General features: G+C 38.5%; 1 protein-coding gene and 1 long non-coding RNA gene across 3 annotated transcripts in view; one reads left to right on the top strand and one right to left on the bottom strand.

Annotated features, from left to right (window-relative positions):
• LOC306663560 overlaps positions 1 to 22,292 on the bottom strand; it is a 185,512-nt gene that overhangs the window by 70,658 nt on the left and 92,562 nt on the right. The window lies entirely within an intron of this gene.
• SEMA6A (semaphorin 6A) overlaps positions 1 to 22,292 on the top strand; it is a 125,424-nt gene that overhangs the window by 90,340 nt on the left and 12,792 nt on the right. The window contains exons 14-18 of one of the 2 annotated variants that reach the window (XM_079143876.1): positions 295 to 435; positions 524 to 604; positions 2,869 to 2,927; positions 5,274 to 5,294; positions 10,639 to 10,803. In XM_079143876.1, the coding sequence (XP_079000002.1) occupies positions 295 to 435; positions 524 to 604; positions 2,869 to 2,927; positions 5,274 to 5,294; positions 10,639 to 10,803 (467 nt within the window). The remainder of the gene's footprint in view (positions 1 to 294; positions 436 to 523; positions 605 to 2,868; positions 2,928 to 5,273; positions 5,295 to 10,638; positions 10,804 to 22,292) is intronic. The other variant, XM_079143877.1, reaches the window with a different exon arrangement.

Here is a 22,292-nt window from a genome sequence, read left to right as displayed (position 1 = left end):
TTTGTTTTGCCTTATGGACCTCCTTTCATTCAGAGAAATCATGAGCGATTTAAGTTTTATGCATCTGTAAGTGACTTCTCATGTCATTTGTAAAAATCTCGTAACACATTAAAAGCATTGTTTTCCTGGCCAGTGATGTGTTTATGTAGATGCACAGGATCTGTTTCACCTTCAGTTAGATCACATTGAGAGATCACCTTGTGAACTGGGAAGTGAGGTGTGAGAGTGGTGACAGCAAAAGGAAAACTGATCCAAAGAACCTATGAATGATGTTATCATACCCCATGAAACTAGATGCAGCTATGATGGAGTCGAAGACAAAAGGATCATGGGCATGCAGCTGGATAGAGCCAGCAGCTCTCTGTATGTCGCATTCTCCACTTGTGTCATCAAGGTTCCTCTTGGCCGCTGTGAACGACATGGGAAGTGTAAAAAGTATGTATTTTGCTACACCAACAATTAGAAAAGTCTGCTGTGGTTAGAAAGAAGTCCTAGGTAGCTCACAGTTATCTTCTTCCCACAGAACTTGTATTGCCTCCAGAGACCCATATTGTGGGTGGGTAAAGGAAGGAGGTTCCTGTGTCCATCTGTCACCCAACAGCAGGTAAGGAGCCCAAGGTATGGGAGAGGTTAGAGTGGCCTTTGGCTGTGACACGTTCTAGATGTGGGATTAGCTGCACTCACTTTCAACACCAGCATGCAACCTTCTGTGCATACACCTCAGCCACAGGACTGTTGGTGTTATCCTTCATTTTCTCATTTCATAGACTTTCTGCGACATCATCTGTGGCAGCTTTCCAGCTGAATAATCACCCTTGCATGATTAAAAACACACAGAAAGGAAACACAGTGGGCTTCAACGTATTCCCTGGAGATAGGGACAAGAAGGTGCCTGCCTTGATCATCACAGTGTGAGAACAGCAGAGAAAAGGAGCACTAGGATACCAATTAGATTAGTGAGGGGTTTGTCCAGCCATCGCAAAACCGACTCTTCTAATTGACTGTACAGGGCTGAGAAGAAATTGCAGAGCATTTGTTAAGCCACACATTTATGCTGCAAGCATGGCGTATACATCCAATAAAGCTTCCTCCTCTGCCGAAGAACAGTTGACCCTATTACTTGTTAGGCAGTCAATCAATTCTTGGCAATTCTCCAGTTAGTCAACTAGGACAGTCTACCACGCCTGTGATTTTAGTGTTTAAAATTGTTACCCTAGCTTTAAATGCTTAAATGGCATTACTAAGAGCTTTCTTTTTATGTTTTGACCTCAGTAGATGTGAAATCCAAAATAACATTTGGAAAAATATTCAATTCATCTTTGACAGGTTACAGAAACTCAAGTGAGGTGCCATATGGCAATACAGGGCTTACCTTCAACAAAGCCATCCCTTGAGCCTTCCCAGATCCAAAGGGCAAACAACCATTTTCACATGACTCTGAGCCTCCTTTCCTATTTTAGTATTGCTACACAAATGGATAGAAGGGCATGTCTGATGATCACCACCTGCATAATTTGAGGACAAGTATTCCCATAAACACAGCTAATGATAACTGTCAAATCTGACCTGGAAACTTGACTAAGGCAAGGAATTGACCCACATATATTATAAAAGCAGCTTTTTATGTAGCACTGTTGACACAGAGTTAGAGATTTGTATCTTCTCATGGGAATCTTCCAAGTAGAGGAGAAAGGATCACAAAACAGGGAAGAATGCTAAGAAATGACTTACCTTCTGTATTCAACATGTGGGCAAAGGTTGAAAGATTTTTTATGAACTAGTTTTAAATCAACACCAGAACTCTGAAACAATTCCTTTAAGGCCTGCATGCATATTTCAATGACTGGCATTGCCCAAAACATGTGGAACTCTACTTGGAGAGTCAGCTTCAGGGCCTGATGAATACTGGCTTTCATTACCACTAGAAATCTTTATCCTTTGAAGATGAATTTGATTTTAATGCAGTGAAAGATATTAGAAACTAAACATGATGGATTATTAGATCAAGGTGTGACTTTCAAAACCGTTTATATGGCTCACAAACTCTGAAGGCAGTCACAAAATAGAAATTTCAAATGTATTATGGGAATAAGCCTTGTCCATAAAAGAACACTGATCCAAAGTTTGGCTGATTCCAGTGTGTTTTATTTTAAAAATCAAAATAGGTATTATTAAACTTGATTTTGTTAATGTCAGGTAGCGTATACAACCATTGGTGACTTGTAAGAAAAAGGATTATGCAGAGGGGAATGGGTGTAGAGTCCTGAGGACTAGGGCAGGGCTGGTAGTGAGCAGAAATCCTAAACAGTCCCAGCAAAATGCATCATCAAGTTCTGTGTCCTCACAGGCCCCACCTGTCCACTGGCCATTTGTACCTATGAACACTTGGGTATACATATATTTTCTATGTAAAGAAATAGAAAAAGGTCTAGGAAGGCGAGAATAGTAATAAAAGAGAAAGTGGAAAGGAAAAGATTCCTTTTTAATTTATAGGCCTCTGTATTGCTTATATGAGGAGTGTTTTTAACATCTAAACTTTTTCAATGTTTAAGAAATGCTCGGGGAACCAGACTAAAAAAAGAATGTAAATAATCCACAAACTAATTAACTCCCTGAGTAAGATCTGAATTAACTGCTTAAACCATGGATTCTCTTTGGAGATTCACATAAGACTCATTTCTATAAACTTCAGAGATAAATTTCAAGCTGTTATCTTTTTCTTTTTTTCTTTTCTTTTTTGTTTTTGCAACTGCCACTCAATTTATCAAACTGTGTTACTTTCTTTAGTGAAACTTAGCACTCATTCCTGAGTCATGGCTCATATTATTGTATTTGTTTCTGTCTTTCCTTGTCTTCCTGTTTTTAAAGACTGACTTTTGAGCAGGACATAGAGCGTGGCAATACAGATGGCCTGGGAGACTGTCACAGTAAGTAGAGCTTTTTATCCATGTTTGTCTTTGAGTGAAGATGCTTTTATCACATGGCCTAGAAATATTATCCCACATCTAGAACTGAATGCAGCTGATGCTGAAACATGCATGAACAGAAATTATCTTCTAAATATCAAGTAAAGAAAGTGAGGTGCGTAAAAGCCAGCGTAGTCAATGTTGTTGCTATAAATGCTGGCACCCATTTTGTGGAACAAATTCCCTCTAGAGGATATTAATTATAGCAAAGCAGTAAGTTGTGTCAGCATTTCCATTACAAAATGACAGTTTTGTTGTTTTTTTTCAAAAATGTACTATTTATACTATAACTTTTAGCCAAATAATAAAAAGAATGATCGTTGTGCTCTAGTTTTTTAATTGAGTAAGACTGTTTTATCCGTTTTGGACATATTGACTAACGAAAGTAATTATTTTTTAAAATTAGATTTATGTATATTACCATTTGTGGTAGGAAAAAGCTTTCAGGAATAACTCATAAGCACAAAGTGATTCAAAATAACATTTCTATAGGAGTTAGCTTACTGTGCCAATCTCAGAGTCCCTATGTTATTAAATGGTAACATTTTAGTTACCTATGACAACTAGACAGAATTACAGTATAATAGCACTGTCCTATGTTGTCCTATGATCTGATTAGTATCAATAGTCTCCTGAAAATGTTTTATTAATGCTAATTTAAGGAATAATGCCAAGCTCTTAGAAAACTGTTTAGTTTGTGATTTTTCTAAATGTTACATATGCTGAATTTCAAACAACTTGCATTCACAATGGTACCAAAAATTATCCTCCTAAGGTAATGAAACAATATCACTTCTGATACTTGATTCTATAATGAAAATCTTGGAAATTACTCTTATAGCCATGAATACAGAAACGTCAGACGAACATGTCATCCAACTTTCTACCTTATGTTTTTTTTTGTAAATCAGATATAATCAAATTAAGAGGCCTAATCAAAATTCTTTACCCTATAATTTTTGTTTACAAGGATATTGAAAAAAAAAATCCTTACTCTGCCTTCACCTTCACAATTTAGGAGAGGGTGTCATCACCGAATGTCTATCAATGCATATATACCTTAGTGTGTAACTCTGAGACAATCTGAGGTTTGATCACTGGCCCTTAATCATCTTGGGGGCCTTATACCTTCATTTTTTGAGGGAAACAGGTTTTTTGGGGGGATATATGTTCAGTTAATAAACTCACTTTTGTGAACTATTTTTCATATTTTTATGATCTGGTGATATGAGCATCTGTAGAAAAATAGCAGTATAGTCTTAGATTGAATCATTAAATGCATGAAGAGTGTGAAGAAGACCGTGCCTCTATAAAGTGTCCACTGTATCAATAGTCTCACACCCATATCTGTGTTCTCAGGCAGAGGAAGCTAAGGAAGCCTCTGTGTGCAGCACAGGGGAGATCCTCTGGTTCCAATCCAGTGATTTTCTTTCTATCTCAAGTTATCTCATCAGTCAAGCCCCTAAGCCTGCCTTTGTGCTTCCTAGTATGTCCCTTACCTTTGACTCCATTCCTGAGGAAGCACCTAGGAGGCTCACTCAAGGCAAGAATTGAGCTGCCCCTCCACCTGCCTGCTTTTCCCAAGGGATTCTCTTCTCCCTGTGCTACTGGAGCAGAAACTACTTCTATCAGACATACCTATTCATATATAGGTGTTCAGAGAGGACCTAGGCAATTGGTTAGACTCTTTAATAGGAACTTAAGAGGAAATAAAGAGATCATAAGGAACCAGCGTCAGAGACTGCATAACAGGCTGAGCAAACCAGTGACCTGACCCAGACACACAGCACACACACCTGCATATGTTGCTTAATAAGTGTGTGGGTTTGGTTTTTTTTAATTTCCAAACTGAAACCCCTGCTGAGTTCAGAACATTGTGATACTGGACACTTCTTTCCATCTTGGTCATAAGGATGAGAAGAGAAAATACAAAGAAAAGTTCTTCCCTTAAGCATGTGCCTCTTATTTTATCCACATGCTTATTATCACAAAAATGACATTAAGTAAGGCTCAAATTCTCAGAATCACATGTAATTGCAGTGACCATTTCCTCTGCTGACTCTTGTTTTTTCCCCTGCCTTTTGGCAGTGACTTTGAGGAAACTCACTTGATGGAAGAGTTATGGAAGTGTGGAATTAGACTGAGTATAAAGCACCTTAGGTTCCACACAGGAATTAAAAGCCCTTTCTCAGTTTCGGGAATCATTTGTTGGCATAGTTCTGATTAGCTCATTCCCACTTATTATGTAAGTCACACTAAGCAGAGTGTGAAACACCGAGTAACCTCCTCCTCCCTTTTGTCTTTCAGATTCCTTCGTGGCACTGAATGGTAAGGAAGATATTACTGTCATAATTTAATATCAGTGGAAATCTATCTGAGAAATCCTATTTCACTAATCCTCTTGAGCATTCTCAAACTTTAGGTTTCTTTTTAATTAATTTTTTATCCTCGTTATTTTTTATAGACATTTCAACTCTTCTACCAGATCATGAAATGTCTTACAACACAGTGTATGGTCAGTTTATACATATATATATATATATATATATATATATATATATACACACATATATATATATATGTAAATTTTTAAAAAGTTCTTTAAGTCACTCATACTGTGCTAGTTTATAGTTTCATTCCTAAACATCATGGACCAGATTCTTTGTTGCTTCAGAGCCCCAATTCACTAAAATTATTTATAGATTTCACTGTGCTTCAAAAGCCACTCTGCTTATATGAGACAGTTGATGTGGGAGATTGAGTCCTAAATTTTTAAACCATATAACATGAAATATGCCAACCTTCGGGAATATATTTAATGAGTTCTTGAGGGAAAAAAAAACTGCTTTTGGACATAAGTATATCCAAGATAAAAGAATATTGCTTATAACTAAAATAGACTATAGCTCCTTAGCTGATAGGGAATACCATGCCCCAAAATGCTGACTCTCAGAACTCTACCTTTCACAGGGGAAAATCTATACCAGGTACAGACACCAGGTTCTTATTAGGCAAATCTTTCCAATGTAGCATGAAATTGGCCATCAAAATTTAGACTCACAAAGAGTATGCATATTTAAACATATCTTCAGTGAGATTTCTTCAGAATGTGTACAAGGAAGAGTGATGCAGTGGAAATGATGTGCAAACAGGATTTATCCCATTGTTCTTGGTCTGAAATACAGGAGCATTATATTAAACACAGCTACAACGTCCATAAACAGAATATTCTGAACTCTTGGTGCAAAAAGTTGAGATGTAGCCATTCTATTCACATTTCTCAAAGTACCACCAAATATTTATTAAGTAAACAATCTGTGTTTTTTTTTTTTTTTTTAATATATGAAAAACATCTGTGCAGTGGCAACTTTAGGCTTTTGCATTTTAATGGGGACAAGAGTTCAGCCATTTATAGTTTGTATGTTTAAGATATACAACAAAGGAATAGTGACAGGAGAGTATTTAAATAAAGGGGTAGGTAATAAAAGAGGCTGGGAAAATGAAGGCAAAGAAGGAAAAACAGAGTTAAGAAAGGAAAACAATGAGAAATTTAGGATTCAAAAAAATAGTTGAAGATGGCTACAAATGTGTTCAATAGCTCTATGTAAATGTTCACTCCCTGGGTCTCATTAGCATAAATAAAAAGTCCCTTTGAAGTCTTAAAGATCATTTTATGAATTGGAGCTCTACAGTGTGGGAAATCTTGCCTGATTTCTCCTGACCAGCCCCCTATGAAGTAAGGCAGGATGGAGTAGATGAGCACACAAATTCATCCACATTTATCATTCTCTCATCTTCAATTCAAACCAGAATATTGAACACTATAGACTCAAAAAAAAAAAAAAAAAAAAAATCACCCAGAAAACACATGTCATCTCATCTAGTTTAGACTTACCCTTCAAAAAGAAAACCCACTTAGCATCTGCTCTTTTCCAATACCATACTTTGCAATCATTTCTGATAATTGAATAATCTTTATCAGATATTGAGAAACTCAGACCTTGAAACTAATTGAACCAGCAACTTGCCTAACATTCATCAATTGTACTAAGACCAATTTTAACTCCCAGGCAATTTCTTATATAGATAGAATAATTAAACCATGGGATGCTCTTCATGAACAAAATCACTCTTCAAGCTATGGCTTTCTCTCTTTTTCCCTTTTCAAAGGAAAGGTACTTATTAATTCTTCCATATTAACACTTTAAAGGACAATGCCCATTCATCCTTATCTCTTGATCTGTGGTTTCTGTAATAAATGAAAGAGTTGGAATTTTTCTATCAGCTAATGATCCTGCCCATTTCAGGCTGAATATATTTAGTATGAAGAGGTTAGGTGATTAATTGACCATCAAAATGAGTGATGAGTGATGACAGGATGTACAAAAATACAGGAGACTTTTGAAACTTTATAAACTATTACAAGCGTTACCTATTTTGAAGTTAGTAAACCCCAAAGAGATTTAATTAACTCATCCAGCAAATATTTGTTAAGTGCCTGTTATATGCCAGGCAGTGGACTAGATATACTTGTAGCATCAGAGGAAAGATCAGATTGCCATTTTTATGGGCACAAATATAGACAAGAGAGTCAATCCTAAAGTCTAAAGCACACCCAAGCTGTTTCTAGCTGTGTCCTTTGCATGTCCTGCATTCTGTGGCTAAGTACAGACCTATTCAGCAAACCCTAAACCACAACTGCCCCTCTCAGGAAAAGGGATCATTTCGATAAACCATGCAAACTTTCTGTTGCAAAAACTGTATGCAACACCAGTTACAAATACAAGTACCCCTTTTAGTGAATTGGGTCCTGATTGTTTTCCTTCTCTCTTCCTCTGTATTGATTTAGTGTCTTTTTTTATGTCTAATTGGCTACAATCACTGTTAATAAGTTAGAGTAGTTCAAAGGGTCTCTAACCTCTAGAATCACAATGACTTGTAGATACAGAGAAACAATGTGATGTGCTCAACTTAACTTTTTAAATATATCTATTTCTTTGTGTTTTTGAAGTTATGTAGCATAAGTTCTATTGGTTAAAATGTGACCTTTCTTATTGGACTGACAAGACAAAATGGTAGGTTGCAAATCTATTAACATACAATACCATAGCCACAAATGATTGCCTATTTTTGTAGCACTATTTTGGTTACAAAGTCTCTTAGGCAATGCATAAAAATAATATAGCCTCTAAAATCAAATTATAAGAAGGAATATAAGTGATTTTCTTATAACTTTTTTTTTAAAAAAAAGGATGTAATAGCACATATCTTGATTTCAAACTGAGGACTGCTGCCTAATGTTTTGATGTGGTGGTTCTGAAATTTTTGAGAATCAGGTATTGCTTTCTCTGATTGTTTAATTCACCTCCGGCACGTGTTCCCTATCCTCAAGCATAAGTTTAAAAGATTACAGACCTCTTGCTGCTCTGTTTTTTGTTTTGTTTTGTTTTTTTTTCTTTTAAATAAATCAGATACATGGTTTCTCTAGATTTACATATAGAAAATCGAGATGTGATGGGTATCAGACTAACGCTTCAGTGATAGGAAGAAGAGGCTGATTTCTCACATTTGTGTAAAACATTTTCCTACCTAACTACCATCTGGTCCACATTAATTTCCTCTCATAGCCATAGCTTTCCATTACCAATGAGTTTTCCATGTATTTGCAGCATATGGTCCAGGAAATCTTTCTACAGAGAATGTGTCCCTTAGGCATATATTTCCCCAAGATTACCATATTAAGAAATGTTCTCCCTAAACCATACTTATGGCATTACCATAAAATTGCCCCTTGAACACAGTTAAATTGAAAGTGTTCAAAATGCATATCAATTCAGGTAAAAGAAATTCTTGCTACTTGGAGGGGAAGGTTTTTTTCCTTCCTCTCTTTTTCTAACTCTCTACAAAACTATGTTTGCTTATGCTGAGTGCTGAATTCTTTCTTAGGCTGGCTATATATCTTACTAGAACAGTCTTGAATTCAGGAGTGGAAAATAGAGGTTATGTTTTAGACCTCGATGTAAGCAAAGAGGAAATAAAGGAAATTCCATGTTTCCCTTTCTCAGGCTGATTTCCCTGCCTCTGTTCTCTTATCAGTATTATGAGATGAGATGTGAAACTCAGAAACATAAAAACAAAAAGTCCAGAAGCAAGCATTCCTTGAGTCTTAAATGCACATATTTTTAGCAGTGGGATATGAAGCAGACTATTTTCAACAAAGCGGATGTTTGAAGCTGTGTGGGAGCCACACAAGTTCTGTATAGAAAGTGACTTCTTAAACATTACCAAAGCTTTATGGCAGTATTTAAGTGTGGTGTTTCCACAGAAATCATCATAGCTTAGATGAGCCACTTGGCTTGCTTTACCCGCCAAGCAAAATCCTGAAATAAAAAAAAAAAAAAATTTAAATGTTTTCTGTAATTTGCAATATTATAGCCTCGTGAGACTCTAATGTCCAATAATAATTGTGGAAAAAATAGAATGTAATGCATTTATCATTATTATCTCTCTTTCTGGTGGCCAGTATTTATTTATCATGAATACAGTGATCACATCCCGAGGCTGGAGGTTTGGGAGTTATTGTGAATCTGCCCTACTTTCTGTCAAAGGCACCGATTACACATGCACAGTAGTTGTCCTGATGTCTTTTAAAAAATTGTTCCAAGAGACTGCTATAGGTAAAATGGTTTAATAAGCCAAAAGACTCCAGTGGAAAATCACAGGGAGGTTATATTTCATTTCTATCAGACAGAACAAGTAGTAGGGCTTCTTTAAATCATTATGACAGCTTAGATCAAAGCATCTGATAGAATCTGCATTCAATCTTGTGCAGTGATGGAGCGAGAGCTTACAGATGTGTTCACAGGAAATGTCCACGGTATCTACCGAAACTCCCAACCTAGCCATTTTTCTGGCATTATCCTATGGGAGGCTACTTTAAATCTCAAAATCTCTCTTTTTCTGGCTTGAATCATTTCAATGAAACCTCAAAAACAACATCTCATAAATGTAAGTCATGAAACTATGAAACCAGCTTTATTGGAATAAAACATACAAGGCACAGCCATAACACATAACAGTTGAGGCCTCCATTCCAATGAAAAAGAGGTGGGGGCAGATCCCTTTGGAAAGCAGGACCTCCTCCCAGAACAGGAAATGCCTGCGAAGCTGAGTTCAAGCTGAAGACAAGACATCCCATGGAGCCTGTTTGGAAAGGGCTCAGGACAGTTGAGTTACTTGGGATGTGGGGAGACACACAGCTTCCCAGGGTAGACACTTTCTGTCTTTAATGCTACCCTGGGGATGACCAGGGAAAGGCCACTGACATTTCTTGAGCCTCTAGTGCATGTCAGACACTGTGCTAGATACTTTATCCTCTCAACACTGGGAGGTGTCATTATCCCCATGGTGTGCAGAGGAGAGGCTAAGTGATTCCTGGGGTTCACCCAGCAAGTGGTTGAGATACAATCTGGCCCTTCATGCTCTAGTTACAAATTCAAGGGGGGGTATTGTTCTGCTGAACAACACCCCCAGCATCACCAACGGTAAGACTTGCCATTTATTTCTAGGGCCATCTCATCTCAGTCTCTCAGCCCACCTCCTGGCCTCTGAGCAAAGGAAATGTGGGTCTCTCTAGTGATGTTTTCCCTAACTGTATTTGTGATAAAAACAGGGCACGCCAGTTCCCTCTTGCCCAGCACCACCACATCAGATGCGGCGGCTCGCGAGGGGTATGAGTCTAGGGGAGGAATGCTGGACTGGAAGGACCTGCTCGATTCACCTGACAGCACAGATCCTTTGGGGGCAGTGTCTTCCCATAATCACCAAGACAAGAAGGGTAAGGCCTTGGAAATGCCTCCTCCTTGGCGGGGAGAGTTCGCGCGGAAAGCGGGGAGGACTGTGTAACTGCTTCCAGCTGAGTCCAAGCAGCATTTAGGAACCTCCAATGCACCATGACTGAAAGCATCTCAAAATTAAGACTAACAGTCCAGCCCTCATGAGGCTTGATCCTAAATTATTCCTGGGCCAGGGAGAAAACACACAAAACGAATAACACATCTCTGAGCTTCTTCCACCCAGAAGAGGTATAGATTGGCTCCAATCAGATGCCGGCTCCTGAGATCCCTTTCCACTCCTCTCAGCCACATGATGTGATTAAAAAAAAAAAAAAAAATTTCCTCTTCCCACCATAATGTGATGGAATGCCATGTGGACTTTGGCAAGTGAATGTAGTCCAAGTAAAAGCCCATTAATCAGTGAATCAAGAACTAGCTGGGCAAAGTCTTTCCTGGCTGGTAGCATCTCTCCCTCTCACATGGTGCTGAATTTGAATAGGGCCGTGGTCCTCAGACTACTGTAATTGCCCTCAGAGGACAACAGCTGAAACAAAAATATGTCATTTAATCAAGCAGAATTGCTATGCATTTAAAATGGAAAGGAAGCCACACTAAATGAAAGGGACTCTACTGTGAACTGTCCTAAATTCTCCTTTGCTTTCTTTGCTTGACTGCAGACAGGAAATGTCATCTCTTTTTTCGCCATTTGCTGCTTCTGGTAACACATCCTACTTCAGTCGCAGCTGCAACCAAAGAGGCCTTTACTTGTCCAAAAAACAGTCTTGTAAATCAGAGCCTGAAAAGCCCAGTTATGTTGCTGAGCTGTTTCCCCCCATTCAGAATTGTTAACTTCTATATGTTTTCAAGAGTTTCATCCAAGCTGGGTGTGAGTTTTGAGGGCAGAGCAGCCTCCATGACCCTTGAAGACAGTCTCTGTCATGTCCTCACCCAGAGTTTTTTGCACACATATTTCCCTCTTTATGTTGATAGAACATTTTCTGAGCAGACCCAAAGGTTCTTCCTCTCTTTTGCTATCCCTCTCCTGAGAGTGCTCTGCATTCTGCTGTCCTATTTCCAGAGCCTAAATGTAAAGATCAAGCCCCCCCCTTTTTATCTTGCCCTTGAGCGTGTCCCCTTCAGAAGGATTTTATTCTTCTTCTTTAGACTTCCCTCTTAATATGCCCTGCCTCAAATCTATTTAAAGAAAAAAAGAAATAAAAAGCAGGTTTTTGTCTCATCAGTCCCTCTGTTCTTAGCATCCTGAGAAAGCACCTGATGGAGAAGAAACTGCCTGACCGGCCACAAACCCCAGCATGTGCACTATTTGTGACGTGTGGCTCCAGACCTAAGATGTATTGGTCTTGGCTGTGTTCAAAAAGAGACAGTTTAGTAAAAACCACTTTGTTTTTGCCCACTGTGATTCTCTAGAAAAACAATCTTTCCAGTAAAGTCCTAACTATGTCAACCAAATCTCTAGCTGTTGGTTGCAGTAATTTACTCTTTACTGAGAGGGGTGGCATGGATTTTCTCCAATCGTTAACTCCCCTAAGGAATGGAGGTTCTCAAAGAGTCCAATTAACACTTTGACAGATTGTTTTAAAATTCGGCATTGTTCACTCTCTTGGGTCTTATTATGAATATTGACAAAGCTGGAAGCAGTCTGCATATTGTCAAACAATGGTGGCAGAGGTGATTGCATGGGTGTTTAACATGATCACTGTTCTTGTGCTGTTAACTCCTTGCCTTGCCCTGTCAAATTTGAGTTTGATTTTTGACAATTGATTTTATGTTTGATGGGGCAATGCCAATGAGTTGTTATGCAGAAATTTGAAAAAGATATAGCTTAGTGTTCCTTTTACCATGATTTTTTATGATTTTGATTTCCATTTTGCTCTGAATTATTTTTCTGTTTACCGTTCATGATTTATTTCAAGCTTTGTTTCGTTTTGCCAAGCGCTGTGTGGTATGACTTGGTGATGGCGTTACTCTGTTGGAAAAGTCTCGGTCCTTTTCTGACTCATTATGATGTTCCTTAACCTGAACCAATCTGTGATTCCCTCGCTTCTTTTCATTCCCTGACGTTGGTGCCTTAATGATGTCACACCCGTGTGCGCAGCATCTCCTGGGATGCGGGAGTCCCGTGGGTTTCCTGAGGGCCTCTGATGGGTGCTCTTTTCACTGGGTCAATTGTCTCATGGGAATGTGACATTTGTGTGCTCCAGCTTTGGGAGCTAAATATACTCTGGAATTGTTTCTAAAATATCCCACATTCCCCTGCTAAGCAGAAAGTGTGTCTGCTGACCAGTGAGCTGAGGAAGAGGCGAGTGTCCAATGCCCTTTTTATTTTGGCCACTGAAAAAGAGCCACTGAGCAAAACGATTCCAACAGCTCCCGTCTGCAGATCTGCTGATGCCCCTGGGCTGGCCCCCCTCTCTGCCCCAGTTCATGCTCCAAACAATTCTGCATTTCCAGAGTATGTTTGCTTGCCTTTTTCTTTCTTTTCCTTGCTGTGTCTTTCGTCTTGATTTAATCCCGTGCGTCCCTCTCATTCTGTCAAAGCACTGCTCTCACCTTGCCATCTAACCCCCTTCTGCTGCCATTGTTCTTAGCCTCCCCCTTTCAGAGTAATAGCCCAAAGCCCTCTGCCCTCTGTGGAACATTCCAAGGCTCTTTCCTTCTAAACTGTGATCAGCGTTTGGATGCTGTATGTATATATAGTTTTCACTAACAAAGTGTGAGAGGAGACCTGCAAAGCATGCAGAAGCATTATCATAGAAAATGAAGTAATTTTCTCTCTCAGTAACTGGCCTTGCCCTTCATTACCCTTCTGGCCTTGTCTAATGTCTCTTGTCCTTGCTGCTTTTCTTTAAAATTGCCTGATATCTTTCAAGCCCTGGATTCATTAGTAAAAAACACAGTCAACCGCTCCGTTTTATCTCTGGGTCCCTCGATGTCTGGAGCCCTCAGAGCCAGCCCTTTAATCACCAAGCTGATAAATTGGATGCAGCCCTGACTACTTCTTTCTTGGTTTTGCCACATCTATAACTACATGTTATTTATTCATCCAATAACTATCGAGGTGGTAATGGGTAGTTACATAGGGGCTCTAATTACATGCAAATAAGAAAGGAAAACCCCGTTTATTATTAGATCTAACTTATTCCCCACTACCTCTCCTAACAGCAAAAGACATAAGAGCTTCTTTTTTAGGTTAAACAATCCTGAGAGTAAATAACCACTCCTGTGCTTCTTGTTTCTTACCAATAGTAACAATATCATACAACTGATTTCCAAGAGGAATGTAAGACATGTGGAGGAAGTTAGCCATGCACAAAGCTGCAAGGACCACTGTGTAGCAGAATCGTAAAGTCTAAACACCAACTGCTGCACAAATCCTGAACAGAAGAGAAGCCCCTAATTCTGACTTTGTTTTATAGAGTTCTTGTGAGCTCTCAGAAAATAGGTGCAATAGTAAAGTTGTTCTCGTTTGATGAAAAATGCCAGAATTGTATACTTACATAATTTAGGGAATCTTTAAAGTGAGGCATTATCACATAATTTCATTTAGTCAAGAGATATGGTCATTGTAAACAAGGAAAACATGGAGAAATATTAAGTTCGAGGTGGCATGAATAATTTAAACCAAAATGTTATTGTTGACTGTTTTAATGGATGTGCAAGCTATTTATGTAAGCAATTTGTAGTTGGGAAAATAATTTTCCAGTAAGATTCATGAGGTCTATAAAGGAGGATGAGCATGCTTAGTTATTGTATGAATCACAGAGTTTATCAACAATCCTCTTTAAAGTTAATTACTTACTCCTTTCATGTACTGTGGCCTGTGACAGTCTTGCCTCAGTGGCATGTGCAGCTCCACACAGGATGATTTAAGGACTCAGAGACATTATGGCCTTTAGGAATACTGAGTCATGTGGTAGGAACTCTATGCCTTTTTTGTTTCTTTCAGTCAGTGTACTTGATTGTGTCAAGGATAAGTCTCAGTTTGATCCCTGGTCATTACCAGCTCCCTAAACTTGCCACCACCCCTGTCTGACAAAGAGAGGATGGACTCTAGACTGCTGCTTTAGCTTGGAGCTGGATCCAGCTGGAGTTAACATTGTTTTGCTTTTGGTTAATTTTATTTTTATGACTACCCTCTAATCTAGGAAAAGTGACACGTGTTTCCATTTATGACAATGTTGTAAAGTTTCCATTTGAAATACATTTTAAAGACAATTTCAATACTAAGTAGATAGTAATGCAGGAAGTAGTAGGGAAATAAAATCTTAAGTAAATAATTTGGTAGGTGAGGCTCATTGGTATGGTTAACCTTGTATAATTAGTACTTTACTAATTAAAGTCTGGGTAAATCTGACATAAAGCAATTAAAGGAGTCCTGTGACAATTAAACTATTACCAAGATGAGGAGGCTGAGGCAGGAGGATCACGGGTTCAAGGCCAGGATGGGCAGTGAGGCCCTGTCTCAAAAGAAAAAGTAAAAAGGACTGGGAATGTAGTTCAGTAGTAAAGTACCTTTGGGTTCAATCCCCAGTACCAAAATAAAAGGCTACAGCTGAGCATAGTGGTGTACGACTATAATCCCAATGATCTGAGAGGTTCACAAGTTCACAAGGCAGGAGGATCACAAGTTGAGGCTAGCGGCAGCAACTTAGCAAGACCCTGTCTCAAAATTAAGAAAGGCTGGGGATGTAACTCAGTAAGTGCCCCTGGGTTCAATCCCTGGTACCCTCCCTCCTACACACACAAACACACACACACACACACACACAAAGAACTACTACTAAGAACTTTGCTTCTGACACTCGGAAAGAGGAGAGTTGGTGACCCCAAACCCTCTGTTGGCTGGGCACCGCAAAGCCAAGCATATGCATGCATACATCAGTCTGAGTGTTGAGATTACATCATCTCATGCTCTTCCGATTTCTTTTCAACCTACCGAGCTTTGTGATTGGACGTGGGAAGTTTGGTCAAGAAGGAATTTAAAGAAAAATGGATTTAGACTAAAAAGAAATTAGCCACTCTAGGCTTGTTAAGCATCTGGCAAGTTTTTTCTCCACCCCAGTAGTGAACACCCTAGTGTAGGCTGCAGCTAGTTATTACTTAAATTGTAGCCCAGGGAAAACTTTGCTACAGCATCTCTGCCTCCCATCTACCTTTCTGGTATCCATAAGGACTCTAGTACTGTAGAGCATTCCCCTGACTTGACATACCTTATTCTTCACCCTTCTTCCCCTTTTCTATCATTCACTCTTTACTTCTGCTGAATCCCAAACACTGGGAGCAAGCTTTGTTTATGAACAGAGATCTGCTTATGAGTGAGCACAGTTAATAATAGAGTGGAGTCTGATTACTCTTGCATTGTAACGCTCACCAACGCTTAAAATTTGCAGCATTTGGGATTCTAAAGATTCCTGTTCTCCCAATGAGGAAGATAATTTCTTGGCTCCTATCAAGTCGTATGTAAGTGATTTTATGTACAGAGAAATTTATTCCTGGTGACAGTAACATGGAAAGAAAATTAGGCGTCTCTTCTTTTCCTGACCTAAACTTGGGCTGAATTTTTCCTACCATTTCTTTAGTAACATTGCTGTAACAAAAATGTTTTCTATATTGACTCTAGCAAAATTTATCACTAGTTCTGTAGTGCAATTTGGATGTCAATGAGAAGTTGGGGGCTATCATAGAGGCAGACGTAGTTCCTGTCCAAGAAATATCAAACTGCCAGACAGACAAAGCACAAGTAGACACAAAAGCAGAGAAAAATGCTTTACAACCACCACTGCCTTTGTGAACAAAAAGAAAACATACACAACAGACTTTAGAAAAAGATACTGGACAACTAAGGGCAACTTGGCAGGCCACAGCAAGGACATAACACTCTGAAACAGTCTTTCAACTCCTTCTCTGGTCTTTTCCTTCAGTACCAATATTACGACAATAATATATCTCTAGGCAGGGAAGACAAGGAAAATGAGATGTTGGGTGCAGGCAGGATTCATATTTAAAATTTTGCAGGAATGCTGGCAAACTCTGACTTTATTGTTTTCAAATAGGTCAAGCTTTACTTAAAAAAAAAACTAAGCTCATACTGATTTACATAACTTACGAGTGAGGCATAAGATGGCAGCCATTTTTGGATTTAAGGTAGATCAAGACAGTCTTCAGGAGGCTTCAGAGAGTGCTGTCTTATGGGGAGTCCTCTGAGAAGGACAAGATCTGTTACTTCCACTGAACAATTGAAAATTAACTGAACCAGGGAGAAAAGGAACATGCATGGTCAGAGGCAAGGAACTCTAAAGGAGGCACATAGATTGTTGATGTTCCAAATGAACTTTTGAATTAGAGTTCATTTATTTTTGTTACTGAGGATAATAGGAAAGGTGTCATGCAAAGTTTATAAGACATCTGGTATGCAAAGGTACTGCTGTTGGTGATAATGAAAGATAAGAGATTCTTAAAATTTAGTGTGTTTTTTTTTTAATTTGTAAAATGTGCTACACCTGTCCTATAAAGATTCAGTATCATTTTTATAACTCAAACTATTTTAATCAACTAAAGGTTTGAGTGCCTGTAAAGAATGTGGCTGTAATCCCAGCATCTTGGGAGGCTGAGGCAGGAGGATCATGAGTTCAAAGTCAGCTCTCAGTGATTTAGTAAGATTTTAAATAGCTTAAGGAGACCCTGTCTCAAAATAAAAATATATAAAGGACTGGGGATATGTCTCAGTGTTTAAGTGCCCTTGGGTTAGATCCCTGGTACCAAAAATAAATAAATAAATAAAAATTGTTTGTGGCAGTCATTAGAAACACTGTGGAGGAGTAGAAGAGTAGGATTACTACATAAAATACAATATGCCCAGTTAAATTTGAACTTCATATGCATCTGAGTACTGTTTTTAAATATTTAGATAAAACTAAGTAATTTTACTGTAAACATATCCCAAATATTACTTTGGGACATACTGTTCTCTGAAACATTACCGTTTATATCTGAAGTTTCAATTTAATCCTATATATTTTTTGCTATCTGAATCCCATTGAAGAGGTTGCAGGTAATGTATTCAGTGAAGCTATATGAGACATAGTCTCTAGATTGTATTTTTTGCCCTTTAACTCTTGGAAATCTAGAGTAACCCACAGAGAACTTAAGTAAAAAATTAAATTATTCATATTTAATTTTAGAAAATGATCACTTAAAGTTACATATGTATTTGAAATATGATAAAGGGTAATTTAAAATATTATCACCAAAATCAAGCTCTTAAATGTCACTCTTATGTGAGGAAGGCTCAGAAAACAAATTGTTCCTGAACAGGAGCACCATTAAAACAACTGATTTTTTAATTTTCTTTAACTTCTAGTTTTTATCAACATGTATTTTTGGTCTCATTTTCGGAAAGTACAAGAAAATAGTAGTGGTATTGATAATTCTAGTCATAATGAAAGGCCCATAGAGCAACCTCTCCTTCATTTCTTCATTCATTCAACAGATGTTCAACAAACACGTACTGTAGAAAATACAGATTTGAATTCAACATGACCCTACGCTCAGGTAGCTTGCAGTCTAGCAAGGGAGGTACACAGGTGATCTAACTGGGGCAGAGTGATTCTGAGAGAGAAATCAAGGAAAGAAGGGTAGACAGAGCCCTGAGGGAGTTAAGGGAGGGACTGATGGGGGCATGCAGCAAAGCACTGAAGGAAAGATGGATTTCAGGGGCAGAAGGGGAAGACATTCCAAGGCGAATAAATTGCATGATCAAGACACAAAACTGTGATACTACAGCCTGAGATGATAAAGAGGAAAGCAGTGTGGGGTGACCGAAGTGATAAAGTACATGGCAGGCTAGAGTAGGGGCTGAGATTGAAATGGTCGTCTGGAGCCCTAAATGCCATGCTTTGTCTTTAGCTGCAGGGAGAGGGGGATAGGATGATAAGTGGTGGGAAGACAGGGACTTAAGGAGGGGGAAGGAAGGAAAGGATAAAGGTAGAAAGATTGATAGGTGGTACATAGTAAACTGATCATATAACTATATGAGGTTATTAATTACATATACACCATAAATTTGGGAAGAGTAACTATGCATCTATTTAGAATCTACAGTGTCTGTTACTACATATCCCTGACATTTTCCTGATAGATGCTTCTTGCCAAACTAAGAGCTCTCTCCTAGGTAAAGTCTGAGGCGAGCTAAACTCCAAACAAGGGCTTCTCTGTCACTTTAGTTAAAACACTGGGGTGCATGGCTTATGACAGACATTTTATTCAGGACAGATTTTGAAATCAGAGGAGGCTGAGAAAGAAATGACAATGTAATCCAGGGTGCTACCCTGTATTTTTACTATATTATTTCTTTGTCACCTACCAGGAAAAGAGTCTATTTGTGGTCTGTGGCTTTTCTTTGAAGGACCGAAGAAAACAGCACTGTAAGCAGGTCAGGTGCTGGTCCTCAAATAGACCAAGTGGCAGTTCCCCCATGTGAGTGTATGCCAGGGAGGAGGGTGAGCACCGAGAAGCCCGAGTGGAAGGCTGTAATCATTCTTTCACTACTGCAGGCATGGATGTAGATTTGATTTAATTAATTTTGTATCCTCTTGACAACTTGCTGAATTTATCTAAGGTCTTGATGAGATTATTGTGGAAAGGGTAGAAGAAAAAAAAAGTTAAATGTCAGCCATGTAGAAAGCCGTTTTATCTCCTTGCCTGCCTGAATCTGCACACCAATATTTGAATTTTCTAGAGATAACCACTAAACCATTTTTTTCTACCTACTATCCACTTTCTCAAAAAATGGAGATCTTAAATTATGATTATGGAGACTTGAACTTTTGCTTTTAATAGCAACTTAAACCTTAGGGTATTAAAAAAGTAAATTCATCTTCTAGGGGTTCTTTGTACCTTTAACCTACAGCTGCTGTTTCAAGCCCTATCTTTCTTGACATGAAACTTTACCCCCACCCTTTTCCTTTAGTTTCTTTCTTCTTCCTTTTATTTTTTATTTTTTTTTTCCCATTCTCTCCCATCCTTTGTACAAAAACACACACAGTGACAGAGTTTTTTGACAGCTTAATGGAACTTTCAAGGACTACAGGGACTAGGTTAGGCATGATCTTATTAACAGAACATCTGGATTCGTTACAGACTTCCTCTTTAATTGACTCAACTGCACTGTGTTCATCTAGATTCTGTTTTATCCTCACAATAAAACTGTGAAGAATCAATGTATAGTTTAGATCCTGAGCAATAATAGAAAAATAATATTAGCTTTGTCCCAAAACTTTCTGATAGTCTAGTTTCATGAAGTTTGTTTGTTTTAAGGTTAGAAGTATGAATTTGCAAACCTTATTGTTTCATAGACAGACTAGTCTACAGAGGGCAAAGTAGTGGCAACCAGGTAATTCTCAAGGGTAGCTTCTCTTTTCTTAATGTTACACATGAGAATGACCTCACCCTCTGTAGGACTTGCCAGGAATACATAACACATGTCACTATCCTACAGAAAAAGGGGCTGAAAAACCTGTGTTCACTTGCTGGTCCCAGAGAGATACAGGCTATGGGAATAATAGGTAAACCCCTGCAAAAATGTATGGGCTACTGGGGGTACTGAAAGGAACCACAGAATCCTCATCATATGTAAATCTCTTAGCACTTTAATCTCAGAAGGGCCCTGAAGTAAACCAGTGAAATGTGGTTGGATATAACACATATACTGGGGGCACAGTAGATGGGATCCTAATCAGTGTCAGAGTCAATTATAGGCAATGTGAAGGTCTGTCATCTTTAATATTTCTGTCGTGCTTGTAAGTCCGCAGCTTAGAAATTATCTTTGTAAAGTGATTCATTTTTAATGGGATAATGTGAATTCTCCCACTCCAATTATTTTTAAATTTTATATTTTTAAAAGGATGCTTTTCTTTTCAAACATACTTCCACATTTACTGAAGTCAAAGGCAGTGATTATGAGCTATATAGAAATAATGAAATTTCAGTACAGACAGTCATTGGTGATGCTTTATTAGGAGAGGAAATGGTGTCAAGAAATTTATAGGACTGCAAACTGCATTATGCCTGACCTTTTGGACATATTAAAGCACGTCATTTCCAGTCCTGTAGCCTCTTGTTATTCATAAATAGTAGATAACACTGGACACAATCACCTGACATTTGTTAAGGTAATAAATATATCCTAACTGCAAAAGGGTCCAGCACTCCAGGATTTAAAAGCACATGACAAATTTTATGTAACTTAAAAATGTCTTATGTAATTCTATGGATTTGCAGATTCAGTTCAGCTCAGCAGATGGGGAGGTGCCGAGGTCCATTGAACACGCTGTTGTGCTAGGCGTTTTATTATTATAAAGCAGGACCTTAATGTGGGAAATGAAACATGAGCTCAGGTCTCTTTCAGTCCAAGAACATAAAGGAAAACTTTCTTGAGTTTCCTTTCTCTTGTCCTGTCATGCAGATATCGAGGAAGAGTTCTGGCACCCCCTAATCCATTCTCAGTGTCACTTGATGACCATTAGTTGAGTTGAAGGGTCTGATTTTGAAGTGACATTAGATGTCGGTCTATAAAAGAGGCTACTCTATCCAATGGCTCCATCAAGCATTCTGCCTCTTCTGCCCCTGCATCCAGTCATCCAGGCAGACCTCTGTGGTGCTATGTGATGGCCACTGTAAACAGAGATGGGAGCATCAAAAATTCCCCTCCATGTCTTCATGCCAGGGTAGAGAGACCACAGGCATTTTGCCATAAACCTCCATTACTAGCAAATTTGGTAGATTGAAACCATGGGAATAATACAGCATTTTAGGTCCTATATCACTTTTGTCAAATACCCAAGAGAAAGTGTGAGGAATTTTACTGTCTTTCAAACAAAATAACAATTTTGTGTTCTTTATCAGAGCACAGTAACCTTAGTAAAGAAATTGTACATGTGACCCACTAAAGACTCATGCTTTGAACATCAAGAATGATTTTGTGCATTTACTTATGTATTTTACAAATCATTTTGGAAATCTGGCTAACCACTAGCTCAGTGTTGTGTCTAAGGATGGACTTTAGGGCTAAATATCCAGATGCTTTCTAGAATATCATTGATGTCATTTAGGACAGTGCCTCTCAAACTCTAGTGAACATAAGAATCATCCTGAGACCAGTTTTAAACACAGGGTTTCTGAGGCCAGCCCAGAGACTGGGGCAGAAGGGTTGAACAGGACCTGAGGATTTGTTTATAACAAGTTCCAGGTAAGACTAAGGCTGAGCAGCACTGGGACTCAAGATGCTTTCCAAGTTGCTCACTAGCCAAGATTTTCTTGTATTTTTAAATCTTTATTTTTCTATTCTTGAGTAGCACAATTGGACCCCAGCCAAGTATTGCCTTGAAATAGTCTATCTTGGACCCCATAGAAAGCAGGCAACTTGTCAGAACTTCTGGAAATCTTGTCTTTGTATTATTAATTGAGCATTAAC

The sequence above is a fragment of the Sciurus vulgaris genome (genome assembly GCF_902686455.1).
Source record: "Sciurus vulgaris genome assembly, chromosome: 6".
Lineage (NCBI taxonomy): Eukaryota > Metazoa > Chordata > Mammalia > Rodentia > Sciuridae > Sciurus > Sciurus vulgaris.
This window is presented reverse-complemented; position numbering and strand designations above follow the sequence as displayed.